Source organism: Pungitius pungitius, chromosome 18 (genome assembly GCF_949316345.1).
Source record: "Pungitius pungitius chromosome 18, fPunPun2.1, whole genome shotgun sequence".
Lineage (NCBI taxonomy): Eukaryota > Metazoa > Chordata > Actinopteri > Perciformes > Gasterosteidae > Pungitius > Pungitius pungitius.
The window spans coordinates 9,330,546-9,350,666 of record NC_084917.1 but is presented as its reverse complement, the minus strand read 5'-3'; the positions used below and the strand labels follow the sequence as shown (position 1 = coordinate 9,350,666).

Sequence of the window (20,121 nt, the reverse complement as noted above, 5' to 3'; positions counted from 1 at the left end):
TCAACACTGTTGCCAAAGCCTCATATAAAATCAGATACATTTAGAAATATACATTTGCAAGGGTGCAAATAATGTTTTGAGATAAATTCGGAACATGTAGACCAATGCTTAGCCTAGCCAATCCAGTTTACTAACAAAGTAGCATGAATAACAACTATTGATCCTTTTTTTATTTTATTTTTTAAAGCATAATGTGTGCTTGGATTATTTAAGACTTTTAAGAATCAATATGTTTTGAAAAAATCCACCTCAAAGCTTTTCTAAAGTCATCTTAGTACAGCGGGGAACTCTTTAAAAATGTGCTTGCTCTGGTGAACTTTAAATGAACACTGATGCATTCACAACTCATTACACTGTTCAGAAGGCGGTAGTTATACTCGGTGAGCATTCAGCACATGGATGGACAACCTTATTATACATTTTTCAAATTCTCCTTCATCCTTCCCTCCACATATGTCTCTCTCTCTCTCATATTGCCTCAACCCTCCCTGTTATTCAGACTTACCGTTTTAATTTCAGAGGTTTTCCATTCCTTTTCCTCACATACACAGAACCAACAGTACAGGTATTGATGCGTGTGTGTGAGGGTCACAAAGACGGACTGTCATGAAAAACAGATTTCCCGCTGTGACTTTGCTCCACTAGATTAACTGCAGTGTGGATTAGATCGGTGTTGTCATTGCTCATAGCGTATTGTTTCTTGCAGAGCTGATGAAGGTGGGAAGTCAGCACCAAGCTGAGAGCAAGCCTGTGAAACAAAAAACATGTCAACGGAATTGAGACCACCTCGGTTTTGACATTCAATTGTGTGTGGTTAGGAATTTGTGTTGTGTAGCTGCAGTGTCAGTGAATATCAGTGACCCCAGAGGAGGTCTTGATACAGTTGCTCTGTAAAAAGCTTTGAACATTTTACTTCCTAATGCAGTATTGTTATACTTCACAGATCAGCTTTAGTATGTTATACCTGAATGACAAGGCTCTCCTATGATAACCTTGTAGAAATATCTTACCTCAACATGGACAAAAGAAGATCTGTAGATTTTTCACGGCAGCTAATCATTTCCTGTTGTAACCAAAACTAATCACCACTAAATAAATAAAGAGGTGTAGGAAACACATGTTGGGCTGATTGACTTCCTCTGCACTATTGTTTATCAATAACTTAATAGATTAGTGTTTCTGGATTTGGATCTACAACAGGGAGTGCTGTCCTGAAGTTTTTTATTCCTCTGACTTCAATTAATTCTCAAAATATTGATTCACAGACAACAGAAGCTGCACATACCAAACCTCGGGATGGCCAAGTAGCCCACACAGAACATTAGAGAGATGTCTGAATATATGTTTCCCAGAAGGGAAAGATGAAGTAAGGGAAGAGGAGAAAACAGGAGGATCGGTCATCTATAGCTGAGATAAGCACAGAGAGATAACGGTAATTATGCTCTAGTCAAAACATGACACTCAACAAAGACCAGATCTCCCACCTGTCCCCATCGACCTGCTGACAGAAAAAGCAATGACAAAACGAGCTGCACTATAAATCCCTGAAAGATATTTCAGGTATAATCAATGAAAATTGAACACTCTTTACAAAAATATATAAAGATGTGTGGTTATAAAATAATCAAATATTACATTTAGCATCGTATAGTAAATCAGAATTTGAAGGTAAAACAAAATAGTTGAGGTCAAAACAGCTATAATTCATTTGTTTGCATTAACAATGGAGAACACTGGTAGGTAAAGGGTGTCGCCTTCAGTATGAGACCTGCAGTTAATTATTAACCCAACTCGGCAGTCTCCCTAAGCTCTACAGAGCTTTAACCAGGAAGGTTGAAAACCTCATGAATGATTCCATCCCATGCACCTTACAGCTAACACCCCTCTGAATTCAATTTACCAGGTAAAGAGATTTTAGTTATGGTGAGAATTGGACTTAAATTCTTACATTAGATTTAACATGGTGTTGAAACCCAATTCTCGAGGGTGAATACAATCATTACAATCAAAATGCCTTAGTAGCATTTTCCAGACCCTGGTAATTCACCCCTAGCTGCCGCTATAGTGCCATTATTTAGTCTCTTCCTGCTGCAGTTATATTATCTGTTTATTTGTTGTTGCATATTTTTGAGTCTCTCTTCCAGAGAATCCACAGCAGTCACGCCTTTCAACAACTCTCATGTGAAATAAATACCAATTCACAATATCTATTCATAGCTCATTAAAGACAGTGTACAGCAGATTGGCCAAACAAAGCCTGACAACATCATTTTACATTTTCATTAAAATAATTATATCAAACTATTCAGTAAATTGGCTTGACTACTGTATTGAAATTAGTTGCCTATTGCAAAACAGCGCTTTGGTCTCTGATGACACAGAAAACATTGAAAACTGTCTGTTTTCTGCAGTGTGTATATCTCTGTGTGTACACTAAGGCCTATGAATAGAGCAGGCACACTAGTGTGTGTGTGTGCGTGTGTGTTTATATGGGCTTGTATCTCGTTTAAATTGTCTGAGTTGGGTACTTGGATGCAGCCGTGGAATTGAAATACTTAAGCCTGAGCCAGCTGGCTTTGAATAGTGATTTCCTGCCGCGCCGATGTGAAAGCCTCACCTTTCATAGCACCTGTTCTATACACAAAACACTACAATACAAACAGAAACAAACAATAACTAATATTGTGGTAGATTAAAGCACAGTGAATACAAAGTAAAGCCCATTTTCATCCGTGCACCAGAGTTAATAGGATGGTTGTTGTTAATTAGCAGGTACTCACCAGCTAAGGAATTTGCGATCAAGCTGCGCTCATACACTGGTGAAGTCTTGCTCTGTTCGGCTCTTAAATTGGTAAACATCTCCAGGCCATTAAAGAAGATGGTAATGACAGTTTGTTTTGCTTTTCCCTTAACTGTTGACGTTTTACAACTTCTGTATGTCATCATGGAAAAAATAGATTTGCTTTCCTTTGTGTTTTCCAAAAATAATCTCCTCTTGTGGAAGAAGTTTTGTCTTTTTCTCATTTCTCCTTTGAATGTCGCCCTTGGTTTGAGTTGACCAATGACTGCTTACTGTATATTAAATCAGGCAATTTTGGTGATCCCCTAATACCTCCCCTTGCACCAATAGGAGAATGACGTTGTCTGGAAACCAACCAATGGAAGTATCGGCTTGACATTTTACAATTGAATTCATTGGTATATGCGCTGACTTCTCGTCACTAACACAAATCAGTCAAATGTTTTAAATTGCCCCAAAACTTTGATTTATGTTACACAAAAAGGATTGGTAAGGTTTATAATACCTTACTGGAAATATGCTTGGAACCAATACGCGCATTGGACCTCGCCTGACGGCCCTCTCATTACCAATCCACACGATACAGAAAATCTGTGCCAGGTTTGGGAGTTTTCCAGCAGAGAAAGCAAGATTCACTTTAATGACCTGGGTGGTTGGAGAGGGCTTTGACTGCAATGGTGAGGGAGTTCATGCAAACCGTGTGGTCCAGCCTGAGGGGTTGGCAGCAATTACACACTGCCTCTAAGTCCTAGTTGGCCCTTCGGGTCCGGCCACTGGTGTGTGGATGCTGACTGTAAGTGTAACTAGTCATTTGTGATGAAGGTGACCATTGACCATTTGGAGGGTGCGACGAGGTAAGCATCAGGCCCATCCCCAAACAGCCACAACACGACTAGACATTGTGAGTATGCTAGTTTGCGCTTAGTTCAAAGCACTATTACGCCAATACTCTCTACAGCCTCAAAAATATGTTAAAATGTTTGTATTATATTATATATTCGTCTTATTCTTCTCCCGCTAGTGTTGGTTGAAGCATGATGGCTGCTAATTAAATGTGGCATTAAGCCGGCAACGCCTTTGCGAAGAGACGTTTGTTTCCGTGAGCACACTGAATCATGAGACAATCAGAGAAGAGAGAGTTTGAAGAAAATATTTGAGATGGAAAAAAACAATCATTAGTGTGTTTAATAGGTCAAAGTAATTACGGCTATGGAGTAAGAAAGGTGGATCAAATTGCAAGGAACCAGGGTGTCGAAAAGCAAGCTTTGATGATACGTACTCCCAGCAAAAGAAAAATACCAAGTAAGCAGTAAGCAGGCAGTGACATTATAAATATAATTTAGCGTCTATAAGACCGGGAACAAACTATATCGTGAAAGACATAATGAATGACAAAGGAACACCAGCATCCCTCTGATTCATGTGAAATCAAAGCTGGCAAAGACAGAAAGGCAGACTCAGGAAATGAAATGGATTCACAGCTCTTCTCAGCACGCACCTGGATGGATACACCCCCTGCAGCTGGATTGAACAGCACAGGACTTTTAATTTTTTTTAATAAATCTGTGGTTATCTGTTACTGCAGCCGCATCCAGTGACCAGGGGCCCATGTGGAACACTGCAGCCTTCTGGATGGTCAGTCCGCCCATTAATGTGAAAAATGGATGAGGAGATATTTCAATGCAATGTGTTGTCTATGGAGAGACTGGACTGTCTCTCCCTAGATATACAGATTAGAGATTAGGGAATGTTTTGAATATATCAAGAAACAGTACAGTCACTATGACATTATGTGGCAGGAGCCATGGGCTGGAGATTAAATAACATCCTTAGTATCTTTTGTATTTGATCATTGCACATTGATTGTGTATTTGTAATTGACCTAAAATAGACAACGACAACAACATTAATTAAACATATCTGAATGTACATCATAGTGACAAATTCATTTTGTGCTATGTGGATTCACTTAGATGAAAATAAAAAGGTTCCCATACCCCCAAATCAAATTCGGCTTAAATCCCACATTCAGCCTGTGGCTTCACCGTTGCTGTTATCTTTTATCAGAGGGGACACGTGTGTGGTCGAGTTCAGCAAAGTGCTACTCCTCACCGACTTGTAAGCATCAACACTGCCACCAACAGGTCATAATACAGAAACAATCCTTCCCCTCTTCATCCGATAAACCTGTGTCCTCCACACGGTAATATCTGCTGTAAGCGCATATATTATCTGCTTCTTCTTAACTGTATTATTTTTCTTCTTCTATATTCACAATTTTCTCTATTTCTGTGCTCTAGTTTCATTGAGATGATGTCATGGTTATCACGTGTATTCTGCAGGATGTGTGATGGCTATCACAACGTGTATCTTGCAGGATATGTGATGGTTATCGGGATGGGATTACATCTCTTCAATGTACTTTTCTCTGTAAAAAAAAAGTAATTCTCTGCCTTAAAAAATATATTCACATCATCCTGTTTATCAGCAAAAACACCTCATTATCTGAAATTAACAAGAGGACAGGGAGGAATCAGTGGACATAAACTCACACAAGGTGGGCTTCAACAATAGGAAAAATAGTAAACACTTATTATCTGCGAAACAAAGGTATATCAACATAATAGACTTGTTTAAAAAAAAAAAGACTTTAGTTCATTTAGTTCTCCACTGGGTTTGAAAAGTCATATCTGGACTTGACTTGAGACGTCCTTTCTGGGGCTCACAATAAACTCCAAATATGTGGAATCGTAAGCGACTTCCGCAATAATGGATGACAAAGGCAAATCAGTTCTTTGCTGTGTTTTTCATGCACCTTCATCCCTCCAGGGTTTCTATTCGGATGTGCAATTACAGTTTCCATTATCCAACCTCCCAGTTTACAATGAGGGTTTATTAAAAAGTGGCTCTCTTTTTAAAGTGTGTTTTTTGGGCTTTAGTTTTCAGGTTCCAGTAAAGCACCAGATCTTCCAATCAGAAGGGTCTGTTGGATAATTGTGGCAGTGGTTTAGAGAGGACCAGAACTATTGAATATGCTGTACATTCAGTGCTGGTTTGTGGTCATGTGACAACAAGACTCTAGTGCGTTGGCACACTTTCTCAGAACAACTTCTTATATTTTGTTCTATAGCGCCTTAGACTGCGTGTTAACTCTTTACATTACATGTCATTTAGCTGACGCTTTTATCCAAACTCCAAGCTTTTAAACAACTCACTACACATAATTGATATTGGGACGTCAGTGTTAACCCATCTGAGTGTTTTTGGATGCTGAAGGTTACTATTTACCCTTCTAAACCCAACATTTTCCCAAACCTAACCAGGTAATGTTTCTATTGTCTTTCCATTGTGGTTGTTTTTTACACAACCCCTCATTGCTTTTCGTTGCATTATTCAGCTGTACTTGCCTGGTCTGCCTTAGTGTCCTTACACCACTGGCTGTACAGCCAATCCTAACACATTGTCTTGTTACCCATATTCAACATGCTCTGATCTAAGATTATTATTCCACACAGAACCTGGATCAAATGAGGCTGGGAAGAATCAAAAGAAAAAGATAAACACTTTTTTCGTTCAGCGCCACTAATCAACAAGAATTACAGCCGTTGAAATATGAAATCAGCTTCGTGCTACCTATCTTGTCTCAACCCGTAAATAGTCTTTTTTGGATGTTATTTTTCAATAACTTCCTCTTGTTGGATACAAGTGCTTATCTCCTTTCCTTGATTATTGTACGATTGTACATATTCTCAGGTAGCCAAACCTGCTTCCAAAGACGCTACATATATCAGCTCTGACACGCATCCCCATAGCTCTTGTGCTAATGTCGATCTGCTTCTCCCCCTCTCCGGCCTGTGATCAGCGAGGCTTTCAGGAGTCGATAAGGTTCATCTGCTCCATCTTCGCCTTTTCAGTGTCAGTTATCTCAGCCTCACTGTTGAATGCCAGAGGATCCTCGAGCTGCAGCACAGGGCCCAATCATCTGCCTCATCCTAAAAGGGTAATCCGTTCTTATTTAGGATCAATCAAGCTTACGGTTAAGCGTGTGTCTGGATATGTAGCTAATGATACAGCTAAGAAAAGGACTCCTTTTCAATTGGATTATCGTTGGGCTGTGAACTGTCCAAAATCAGCTGAACCTCAGATGTTTTACATCCCATTGTCTTAATAATGATTACCAAGCATGTTTAGGTCTCCAGACCGTCAGTCTGACAGAGAGAATGGTTAAGGGCTTAAATGCTCCATTTAACAGAAAATGTGATTTAGTACTTGACTTCATTAGCCAAGAGCATTCTTTGCACTAAAACAGTTTTTAATGATATACCTGTATAAAATATGTCTCTCATATTTAACATTAATCTCATAATTTTTACAATTATACAACTAATAAATTCATTCTTTTATATGTTACATTTCTCCTTTTTAATTCATGTTGCATTTAGATGAAAATTTTCCTCAACATGATTGAAGAATTTCCATGAAAACATGATAAGAGCTGATCATGGTAAGCCTGGACAGAGAGCAGAATTGTACTTGGAGTTGATGTCCCTCTAAATCCAAGTTCATAGTGCAAAACCAATGGTCTTCATACATCTAATATACTACAACCACTAGCATTTTTTTCCTCTGCTATTTTACTGCAGAAAATGAGGCAGCGCTGAACAAATATATGTTATTATGTGAGACCGCAGTATTTGCAGGTTTTCTGCTACTTTCTCCAATTTTGGGATTTTAAATTGATCATGACAGGTCGAGGAGCCGATCACAGGTGCCTTATGTTCAACGTTGTCTCGGGTTGCTCGGAAAGAACCCAAAATAGTTAAAGGGAAATTTGAGAGACTTCATACTAACATTTGAGAGGTGGAAAGAATGTTTGGGATTTTTTCTGAGGGGTTTGTAGCACTGGCATGCATCTTTCAGAAGGGTAAAATAATCGGCCTAAAGGAAAGAGCTGGAATGTCCTTAGAAAATCTCTTATTTTGACACTTGGTCCTAGGGTGACGGGCAGTATTCTGCTTCCTACTCCATAATCCAAATGAATCAATAAGCCTCTTGCTGTAAGACTTTCCTCATTGTAATTAAAGAATGACTAAACTCTAAAGTGAAATCTGGCCAAATTGATACCAAAATAAAAACACTATACTAAAAAGATTTTGAAGTGCTCATGCAATTAATTCCTCCAGCTGCGCTCGTCTATGGCCAGTTCACGTTCTGTTTGTCAGGTGGGTTTAAGGAAAAAAGCAGCCACCCTGTGGGAATCAATAAAGCAAACTATTGGTGGAGTGATTCCCTTTAAAAGCGCATGCATTAATAGGAGAAGAGTTAGTCTTATCAGCTGAGACACCATGATGACTTGGTGCTAGGCCTCAATCCCTGCCCGTGCCTCTGTGCTGCAGGGCTGTAATTATCCACCAAGTTAATGAGAGGTTCCATGTGTGGGAGCGCACATTTACTCTCCAATAAACTCCTGCCAGGAACAACATCATTTCCTATTCTTATAATGGTAATTTAATAGCTAGTCATTTAAAAACATGACTAAAGAATCAGTGCGGCAGAGAAAGGCGGCAGGTACCGGGATGGGAAAGTTAGAGATGAATATGGGAGTTTGTGTGTGTGTGTTGGCTGACTACAGTTCATGGTGCAAAGAAGAAAAATAACCTAAAGAGAGAGAACACAGGAAATAAATCTATGTACGTATTGAAATCTTAAAATACTATGGTATACATTGAAAGAAAATGAACAGTTTTACTCGGCCCTGTACAGGACCTAAAATGTGTCACAGTGTAGTAAGTCAAGCAGGTATAGAAAAAAGAAAACATTAATAGTCTCATTTTAGTTTGTCAAAAAAAGACGTGAAAAGGTCAAAGGATAGGAATTATGAAAAACATTATTGCAATTAATAGTACAGTATTTTGAAAAAAAAAGAGTGTCAAAATATAGAATATTAAAAAAATAAATTTAAAGTTTAGTTATAACAAAAGTAAAAAAATAACAAAAAGTCCTACTATACTTTCAATCACGATAGTGATACAATAGGCCATGAATGGAGTTTTGGCAATAACACGTCTTGGCAAAAAGTGTCTGCAGTTGTACCACGTTAAAACAAAATAAGGCTTTCATACTGTCTGCTATCTTTAGCAAAGCAGGAACAGGAATTAAAGCCACATCTCATGTTGCTGACAATGTTTTTCCAACACTTCAGCACTTAGATAATAATAGCTCTTACATAAAATGATGTCTTTTACCTGACGCTTTTATCCAAAGGGACTTACAATAAGTGCATTTCAACCATTTATCTGATCCTTTTATTTAAATAGGTATTCATGTATTCAATAAAAGATATTTAATAAATACTGGCACACTGTATACAGTTTTTTTTAACGTACCATATGTCACCTTCCGTTTTTATGTCACATTTCCTCTACTACTGAGGTGTGGAAAATACAGAAATGTAAGATAACTTTACAAATAGAACAAAAAGAACTAAGCTTTGTAATAGCTTGCAGACTGCCCCATTCATTAACCCATTTAACACAATTTTTCTTTTACTATTATTTCTTTCAACATCTCCGATTCATATCTGAATACGCTTTTTGTTTCATTCTGTGTAAGGCTAGCCTCTCTCTTCCTCTGGATCAGATCCAGGATCAGCAATGTATGCTACCCCAAACACTGAAGTATTTCCAAATGTGTCAAGAGCTGTACAAAAAAATACAACACAAAATAGGAATGACACAAGCGTGATGTGCTTAATCATAAAGATTTACACTCACTATGTGATGTTTGTATCTTCTGAAAGGGCTGATGGGGAGCTGTCAATCAACTGAAACACAGTACCTCAGCTCACAGGCAGAGGACAGCCTTGCACACCGTGCTTTGCACAGTGATTTTCATAATGCTTCAGAGGTGTCAGTCCGTTGGTGGCTTTCTGCACACAGAACGTTTGCTATAATTTACAGTTCACTTTTACAAATTATTATATAAAATAAATGAAGAAAACAAAAACGACCTAATTTTTAATTTAGCATAATGTTGTGTATATTTTTTTATATGTACTGATAGTGAAAACACATTGCTTCTTTTTGTTTCAGCCCAGCAGAAATTATTAACCTATCAAGGTACTAATCGATTTGATCATATCGGTGCATCTATCTGAAAAAATGTGTTCCGCTCACATGTGTCTTCAATGTTCGGTTTTACAGGCTATTTCAATTTTAGTGATTTAGCTAGATTTCACCATAAGCGCCTCTTCATACAACCGTGTCAAGTGTCTTTTCAAATTCTACATTTTGAATGGAAGAGGATAAGTGTACCTGCTCCTGCTGCAGAGCTGCTAATAATAACGTTGCTCATCGTGACCCTTTAGCTTCAGCCCTCTATTTCCCTGCACTGACCCTGAGCACACATTCCTGGAGCTGAATCTGAGAACCTGGGAGTTTATTGACAGTGTAAGTGGATATCAACCAAACCCACTCAGAACCTGTACGGGTGAAGTTGGACTGTGGCAACATTCAGAGTATCTGTGTGTTACAATACTAAATGTGTATAAAGTTTGAATGGTGTGTGTGTGTGTGTGTGTGTGTGTGTGTGTGTGTGTGTGTGTGTGTGTGTGTGTGTGTTATGACTCCAGGCTCGAGCGCCCAGTGTGGGCTTCCTTTTATCAATAACGCACCCCAAAAAATGGTTCTCTGTTAACAGGATCTGTTGACCCTGGCTGTAACTGAGTGACACCCTGTGGAGTAACACCAGCTCACAAATGGTCCATTTGTTTATAAGATGACGATCACAGGTCGCAGAGGCACTGACAGACATAAACAATGTTTACCTGCCAGTGAAGGTGACTGCGTAACAAGGTTCAGCCTAAAAAGCTGCTTTGAGAATTCATTTGCGAATTAGGAAGAGGCCTCTTTATCTTAGATTTTGACAAGGAACCGTCAACCGGAGCATTGTCCTCCGTGGTAACATCAAAGGTCAAAAGGTACTTTGACTCATCAAAACAGTGAGGACTTAATATAAAGTTCGATGCATGTATATTAGACTTAAAAGAATAATTCACAAATATTGCATGACGTTGGTGGCGGAATCTAATTTCAGTTTAAGAAAGTTATCTGTTTTTAGATAATATATTTTGTCATGTAAAAAAAGCAAAAATAACATTAGTAAACACACTGTTCTATTCAGGTGTTAATGATTAAGCCATTACTCTGAGATATTATGCAAGCATACGTGACAGGACTAGGAAACTGCAAAAACAGGAATTTGACCATGATTCATTTTATTATTAACATCTGTGCCTTTTCAATTGTGCCATTTTTCCTCTGAAAAAGACCTGACAATTAGAGGATTCCTCCTTTTATTAAATTTATGAATAAAAAACACTCACACATGGCTAATTAGATTTTTTTGCAACATTCTATTTATTGTCCCAGTAAAAAGTGTGATTTCCCGGCATAACTGAGCGCAAGCAGGTGGAAGTGTTTCTAGTCGGGTCTATTTTAATAGTATCAATGTGTTAGAAACATTTGCAGGGAGACTTTGTGATAACCATACTGATTTTTCATTCACTCGCCAGTTCAGTTTAAATGGGTGGATATAAGTACCTTTTAAATTTGGTATTTCATTAAAATAATTAAAAATAAAAGTTGAAAGCATAGACTGAGACACACGATCCAAGTCCTGAACATTTCCAATACATGCATCTTCTATTGTTCTTAGAACTTGAAACAAAGCATAATAAGGTGCATTAATTGCTACGAAGTGGCAATATTAGGTGAAATTAGCATCCACAATCTCGCAGTAAAAACATTCAAAGTTCTGATTGAGCAGGGCATAGTGAGCAGATTTATAGTACACATTGATTCTTGCAGACATAATTATCCTCTGATTTTCAATAATTAAGTCGAAAATACATGGAGAAAACTAAAGCTCATTACCCGGCGTACATTCTGTATCTCATTAAATTCAGTTTTGCATTGTTTTAGTGCGATTTTCCACGAGGGATGTGTTATTTTTAACAAGGTCTTTAGCTTTACCAGCGAGCGCCAATGAATAGTGTACGATTCCCGTGATTCCAGGACATAAACTACCAAAGATTTTCAATGCCATGTCTTTATTTTTACCTTTTCTGCTCCACAGGAAACAGACGTCTGCATGGACATCTGCTTTCAATTTCTACAGGTTTACTTTGTCCGATCCAGAAACCCCGCCTCCATCCTAGTGTGGTGTGTTTTCATAAGACCCATTTTCTTATTTGATTGTGTTTTAAGGAGTAGATGTCTATCAAGAGCATATTTATCCCATCTGAATGTGAGGAAGGAGGGGATAATGAGCCACACTGGTGCAATGACAGATCCTAAAAAAATGTTCCTTCACATGACGAAACCAGTTTGAATGTCTTGACTAAGATTCACCTATCTGGATAATGCTTTTTATGTAATTTTGTGTGTGAACAAGTATTCAAAAGGGTTCCAATTGAGTCCTGTTGAAATAGTATCCAGCAGCAAATTCATGTCCATCATGCTTGCAGGAACTGGACACCTGGGCTCGACCCTGCAATTAGACTCACCTGATATCGACATGCAGGCTTTACAAGCTTAGATTACACATGGAACACAGTTACAACCGGGAAGGTAAACGACCACCCAAAAAGTAAAAAACATCACCTCATGTTGGATTGAAAGTAGCTGTTCAGAGTTCAACCTTGGCTCCTGATCTTGCTTTTGATGTTTTAAAACCGCTTGTCTTCCAGTGAGCTCCTATGGTACTTAGTTTGAATTGTGGAATCCTTTATGCCGTGCGTCTGTGCTGCGACATCAATCATTAAAAGTACTCAACGGGAGGCAATTAGAGAGGGGACCTGCGCCCCCGTTTGTTTATTCTTTTGCAAAATGACTGAGTGACTAACATGGTCTGCTTTTTCTAGGGTTTTGTGTTACACAGAGCAGAAGAAAAACATTTAGAGCCTTTTTTTAACATGATGTAAGGTTAATGGGTCTTTGGAGCAGTTTGCATTGGTACGTTTATGAAATATAAATTGTGTCCTTTACTGCAAATTTTCTTTCGACCATATTCAATAGTGCAATTATACATGAAATCAACGAGAAAAAAAGGCTACCTTACTTAATTGAGACAATCTCAATGCTGTTTGTGTCATATAAGTCAGATATTTCCTTGTATCTCAAAATCCATTAGTGATTTTACCCGACTTCCAGAATGCCTTTTACCAAAGGAGTGGCCTGGACTCTGCATGCAGCTATTAGATGAGAGCGCTCTTTCTTAGTGGAGTAAAAAAGTAGAATGGAAATGGAAAAAACCCTACCTTGATTTGACTGGGTCTTTGAGCCGGTTTTGTTGAGCAGTTTTCAATGCTGTACTGCAAGAAATCAAACAAATTGAAAAAAATCAGAGAAAAGGCTCAGTTGTAAGTACCGCGGATTGAAGTACTTACTTCTCATACCTCAAACATACCCAAATACCTTGCGTCTCAACATTAATCATCCTCATCAACTATGACCTCATCTAGCACGCGGCCACTTTTAAGTCAAACTAACAACTCAATTAGCTTTCTTTTCCTGTTGATATAGCAAACAAATTAACTCTCATTTCCTGTACATAAAGAGTCTGCTATTCCTGTTTGTTCCCTGCAGGACCGACATGCGCCGCCTTGTTTGTGGCGGACCACATGCACACATCAAACAGCTGTTAATAGCAGCCGCATCACAGCACATTAACCTCACGTAAACATGCCGTGAACCTCGGGTCAGGGCAGGAGGTCAGCATGTGTGTGTCTAGTCACACACACACTCATTTGTTCAGGACTTCCAGAAGCCATGATTGATCAGGGTAATGCCATTGTGATACCAGTTAAATGTTTTGCCTCACATAGTTAGTATTATGTCTTGAAGTACCTTGAGATATATTACAACTTATGGAATTTAACCTCCCATGAGTTAAACTAGAGAGAAACACGATGCTTCAATATGATAATTAATTATTGGTTTGTCCTCATGAGTAGTCCCTTGCATGCCACACTTAGTAATTTGATTAACATATTGATCATAGCAGCTAAGAGCCTCTTTATGATTTGTAAAACGGCCCTTTCCAATGGGAGATTAAAAATCACAGGTGGAAGAAAATCTGAAATTGGACTGACGTGAGTGATAAAATAAAAGATTGAATGTAGATAAATATTTTATTGTCATAGTAATACTATTACAATCATCTCATGCCACAAGGGAAATATGAAAGATGTAGAACACTGCTGTATGGGGTCTATTTGTGTAGACAGCTTTAATTATTATTATTAGCATATGCATTTGAAGGCATAATTAAAAATAGTTGGAATGGTACATGTGGACATCATGACCGCAAGAAAGAAAATACAGTATAACTATAGTAAGTTAAATAAATTAAAGAAATCAATGATTGATCAATGAAAAGAACACACACATAGCGTGAATCCTCTCAACAGACGCATACAGCAAAGCAATTGATAAGTACAACACAGTCATGACAGTGAGACACTATGGGGCCATGGTGGTTAGTTCCCGATTCGCTTTTCAAAAATATACTGCATATCTATTTATATATTTATACAAACAACAAAACCTTTGATTTTCATTTTTTTCATAATTCTAAAATACATCTATAATATTTAGAAACAATATATACAATTAACCCCCACAATTAGTTTTTATGCCAGAAATTCTTTCAAAATGGAAGAAGAAATTAAGGTCTAAAGAGAAAGACTTTAGTTTGTAAGCCCAGGCGGGTTTAAGAGCTGATAGACTTTGCTTGTCTCACTCACACACACAGACACTCTCTCTCTCTCTCTCTCTCTCTCTCTCTTACATACGCACACACAGAAAACACACAAACAGGCAAAGGGCATATGGTTCCAGTTGTACTTATTGAAGGTAATTGATACTCGATATTCTCATGTTCCCTCATTGACCAGTTGAGAACTTGTATTATAAGCGGTTTGAATGTTTATTATTTAGATTTCATTGCGACGCTAAGGGACCTAGTATGCTGTGTAATATTTGTGAGATGTCCAATAATACTCCCCCCTTGTGAGCTTTCTCTTTTCTCCCTGTGTGTGTACATGTGTGTGTGTGTGTGTGTGTGTGTGTGTGAAACAACTGAAACCCCACAGAACATTTACGTTTCAAGAGTCCCAACGTTACGTGAACTTTCATGCCAATGAAGGTCTCAAGAGGTTCTATTGACATGACTTACCATTCAACGCAAACCTTATCTAAGCCAAGATCCAGGGAGTGTATTGTTACCATACAAGGGAAGCTGATATCACATCCTTTCTCCATGCCGAGACTCGCCACACTGCTGCTTCCTCCAGGCCGTGTGACGCACGACCTGATCAAGCTCTGTACGTGAGGGTTCTTTCTCGTGGAGGGCTGGCTGCTTTCATGCAGTCCCAACGGATGCTCTCCTACAGAAACACTGTCCATGCCTGTGGGATCACTGCGAGCAGCGCGCAGAGGAAGACCAGTAAAGGTGGTGGGGACGAGGAGGTGGTCCACGCTGAAGACATGTGGTGGTGGTGGTGGTGGTGGTGGCTGTGGACTCTGTCCGGTGGCTGCACTGTGATGTAACCATTGAGGATGCGAACCAGCGGGGGAGGTGGAGACTGGACCATACTGCTGCGGGAAGGAGACAACAGAGAATAGACAAATTATATTTATTAAATCTTAATCTTAAATCTGACCTATTTCATACATCAACTGTTTGCAATGAAAGATGAGTCAGAAGAACTTTGGTTATTTCAGGAGAAAATTCCGAATGAATCTTTTCGTCTGTGTTATACTCAAATGTTTGTAGTGGAACAGAACATAGATCTGATGTCACATACCTGCACCAATTCGGTGTGAGCGAGATGGATTAACAGTTACTTAGAAATGTCCCTATCTTAAGGATTTACAGCAGGTTGGGTAAGATTTTATTATTTCCATTATATTATCTATACACTTCTTAGCCACTATATGTTGGGATTGGAAATAAAATAATAGACAGCAAAAGCCCATATTGTCCACAATTGAAGAGAAAATATGCAGACTGCAGGAACAAAAATTTGAACGAATTCTCAACAAAGTAATCCACAGCGCAGATGAATCAGCAAAGATGGAATAAATAAGAACTGCTAGACGTGCAACTCAATGATCAACGTATGGCTTTAAATCAACAGCCAATCAGCCCGCATGCTTCTCCCCTTTTTCTTCTTTTCCCAATATTATCTATCCTGTCAGTCTGTCTGTCCGTCTGTTTCTTTAAACAAGTCAGGGCAATTAAACCATTTTTGATCTTCTGTTTGAATCAGAGGCTGCAGAGCTTGTGTGGTTTGGACTCTGACGAGGTCCAGTAAGACAAACATCCAAGTTCCTGCAGTCAGAATCTCAATACAACTGGGCTGCAACAGAAGTTTGGTAAAAAAAAAAGTGTGTCTATCAGCATTGGGGGGGGGGGGGGAAATCCTCCCAGCCCTAAATTGATCATTGGTCGTTGTTCCGACTGTCTGCAGACAAATCAGACTACTGAAATGAAGATGGTTAAAGCATTCTGTGTCGCAGAAAAAAAGGCTATCTTACTTAATTGAGAGAGAAAAAACACCCAAATAGGCAATAACACACACACACACGTATTCAATACTTGATACATTTACCATGACTGATCTCCTTATTCACAGATGCTTGGACATAATATACTTTTCTTTGCATTGATTGGTGTTGGCCAACAGCCTGCAGCTTTATTATTTGCTACATTTTAGTGTGGACAATTATTCCATACAGACCAAACAGGGCAGGACTTTTAACTGGTACATTTTTACCAAGGTGTATTTATTTTGTCTATGTGTCTATGAGCGATTCAAGCAGCTTTTGAAAGTCCAGAGAAAACCGGAGACTTTTTTTTTAAGGATATGAATCAGGTTTATTTAGGTTTGAGGGCAAAGAGAGGTGTCATGCATGAAACACAACAGAGAACTGTGGGGCTATATTTGACGCTGTCTTTTGGACTGAATATCTCCTTTGCTCAATCATCCAGCTTTTGAGACATTAAAATATACAAAAAGGTCTGCCATGTACACCAAACATATGTACACAAACAGTCAGTTTCCTTTCTGTTCAAAATACCGGGGCTCTCAGAAAGTGAGAAAACATTTCTGCCAACATAATGTACACAAACGCTCACAAACCCCCTCTGTTAACGAGAACAGACGCTACGTGGTTGGGTATTTCTTTCTTTAAAGAATTTGAGAAATGGTATATTTCAGTATACATACAGAGAGGTAAGATACTGTATATCTAGATGCTTAAGAGCAAATTCCCGCACATGCCCAGTTTTGTCCCCCTTAACCAGAAATGAGCTGCAATTATTGATAATCACAAAAATTGTAGCCTTAACAGAACTCAGATCTGCTCATGTGCCAAAGCTAGAGCAGAACTATTGAATTGAACTATTCCAGTATCTAAAAGTGAGATTTCAACATGCATAGAAACGCGTTCACAGCAATGGAATCATTTACATTCTCCCAATCATGCAACCTGCATGTCGTTGGTACGTTAGAGGAAACCATAACAAATACAGGGAAATAGAATGAAGATAATTTGCTGTTTGGATTAACAAAGGAAGAGGAAAAGTCATTAAACGTGAATACGTACTTAGTAATATGAACCGCAGATTTGAAAAATGACATTGTTGATGGTAGCTTTTCTCTTTAACAGGACCAGAGTTTATGTTCTTGCATAAACAGTTTCCATCTGTATAACGTTCATACCAGCCATAGAAAACAAGCTATATGTTCCACACACATTAGGAGTATGGAAGGGTTGACTTAAGCACGGCAACATGTTCTCATTCTGGAGTTTGATAAAAGGAAAAAAAAGACACAAAAAAGACTCAATAGGATTTTGCAGTTCACACTAGAAGCAACAAAGCAACAAGCTACAAGTAATGATTCCTCCAACAGAACAATAGTGTCTCAAGCCGGATGAAGTTGATTCTCTAAATTGCCTCTAGGTGTGAAAGTTTTTGTTATGACTTGTGAGATTATCGCCTAAACAGTCTGATATATCCTCCAGCATAACCTGTCGTAGAAAATGCATGCCATGTCATATAAATATTTTTGCCTCCTGTCCCGCTTGCACAATTTCATTCATGAAAACACTCAATTTGGCCCTGAGACAAACGGAATTAACTTCGAACACAGCAGACCACACCTCGTGCAGAGGTTTCCTTTTTGCCTGAAAGATGAGTTTGTTTTGTTGTCCGGTTCGATCTCTGCCTGGAGCTACTTGGAGAACAAAACCAGATACTTAGCAGGAATTCCCAGGCTGCTATTTTTCCATCCAAGACACTTATACCATCTAGGAACTAGTCTGGACATGGAGAGTGTGTGTGTGTGTGTGTGTGTGTGTGTGTGTGTGTGTGTGTGTGTGTGTGGTGGGCTGATGTGGGCTGGTGTGCAGATGGCATGAAGAGTACGGTGATGTGATATGGTGGCTGTTTGGGCCTGCGGCATCACACCAGGAAGTGTCAGTTCTATTCTCTAGACAGGCGGATGGGCTGCGTTACACATTTCCAATTTCCCCCTCCCCTCGTGTCACATCCTCTCCGTCTATCTGACTCTTTTTCTTTTCTATTGCCCACACCTATTGCCCTCCGTCTCACTTTCTCTACCGTTCTCCTCGTCCCCCTTTTTACAGCAAACTAATGACAGATGTGTATCTGACACAAGATCCCATGCACGCTCATATGTGCGCCCCTCCTCCCGGTCCTCTTACCTTTCCTCGATGCGAACCCAAAGGTCGTTAAAATGCCGGTGCCGCTGTTTCTTCTGCTTGTTCCTCCTCTTTTTCTTCAGCATTTTTCTCTCTTCTTTCTCCAGCAGCTCCAGGCTGTCCAGGGGCTGGCGCATGTGAGGTAGCAGATCATCCTCCAGGGGACGCCCCTGATCGTCCTCTTTGTAGGGGAGCTCGTGGAAGAAAGGTTCTAGAAGAGGGGGCTCATGGTGGTCCTCTGAATCTGATGAGTCAGGCCTGGATGATAATCTCCTAGTGGATGCAAATCACAGGAACATACGGAATTTAATCACAGGTTTGACCTGTTGGGATGTAACCTCTGTAACATTGGTCCAACATACGTACTTATAGTTTTTCTCACGTTGCTGTCACTAAGGTGGATGGTATGTCAAAGTTTTTTATGGCATTGCAAAATTGAACTTGGTTTGGAGCGAACAGCTAAATCTTTTCAAGTGGAATCTACAACCGAAGACCAAAATCGTCACTGCCTGCAAGTATTGGATCAAAAGAATAAATGTGAAATAAATCAATAGTGCTGCTTAGATGGTTTCTTTGGATTTTGTGAAAAAAGGGTGTGCTGAAACAAACTTACCCGCATTTCTTCATTCATACACTCACTCTCTCACACACACACACACACACACACACACACACACACACACACACACACACACACACACACACACACACACACACACACACACACAGAGACAAGAACAAAGATCTGCAATGAGATAGCCACCCGCGCAGTGTGATATGGTAGACTGCCCTACATGCTTCACAGCGGGAGGTATAAGCTCTGCTTTGGTTGGCCTTTTCAACAACACTTCATTGGTGGCTGGCAGAGAGTTTTTGTTAGATTTATCAGGATTACCATCTACAGCTCCAGTGAATAAGGGACATCACTGGGCATATTTTCTGACTGAAAAATATAAATATGAGATCTTCACAGCCATCCAACCATCACACGGCACTCCTTGACTCCACATACTCATACATACAGTGCACAGGACTGCACCCAACTGCGTTTTACAAAATGCTTAAGCTTGGTTCATGAGAAATGTTTGAGATCTGTGGTATGATAGTAAGATATATTTTTATAGCAAATAATTATACAGAATGTTGAGCTAAGTTATTTCATATAACATTTCAGAAAACGCAAAAAAACTTTTTTCCAGAAAACCTACAGAAGGCTTTTTACAGCAATAGATAAGGATTTTGGGTATGGCCTTCCAGTGCAAAAAGCTGCTGTTTAGCTATTCCCTATAAGCTATTGGGACCACAGTACCATGGACCAGTAAGTTCCTATGGATGCAACAATATTGTAATCCTAGTTCTCTAAGCAAAGGGGCCCGCTACTCCTTCATCACTCACCAACGAGGGTGTAGGATGGCAGGCAGCTGGATGTGCTGCCTTATTTACTGCGGTTTGCACTCATACTTGCGTCGGCATCTCCTGATTCTACAGCTACTGTTATACAAATTTCCAGTGGGTGAACGCAGTCAAATA

At 39.3% G+C, this 20,121-nt stretch overlaps 1 protein-coding gene across 2 annotated transcripts in view; it reads right to left on the bottom strand.

Moving 5' to 3' along the window:
- Nucleotides 1-13,993: 13,993 nt before the first annotated feature.
- The window catches only part of trabd2a (TraB domain containing 2A), a 48,467-nt gene continuing 42,339 nt past the window's right edge, over nt 13,994-20,121 (bottom strand). The window contains exons 6-7 of one of the 2 annotated variants that reach the window (XM_037485612.2): nt 18,595-18,864; nt 13,994-15,459 (exon numbers count right to left, since the gene is read on the bottom strand). In XM_037485612.2, the coding sequence (XP_037341509.2) occupies nt 15,249-15,459; nt 18,595-18,864 (481 nt within the window). In that variant the 3' untranslated portion in view covers nt 13,994-15,248. The remainder of the gene's footprint in view (nt 15,460-18,594; nt 18,865-20,121) is intronic. The other variant, XM_037485613.2, reaches the window with a different exon arrangement.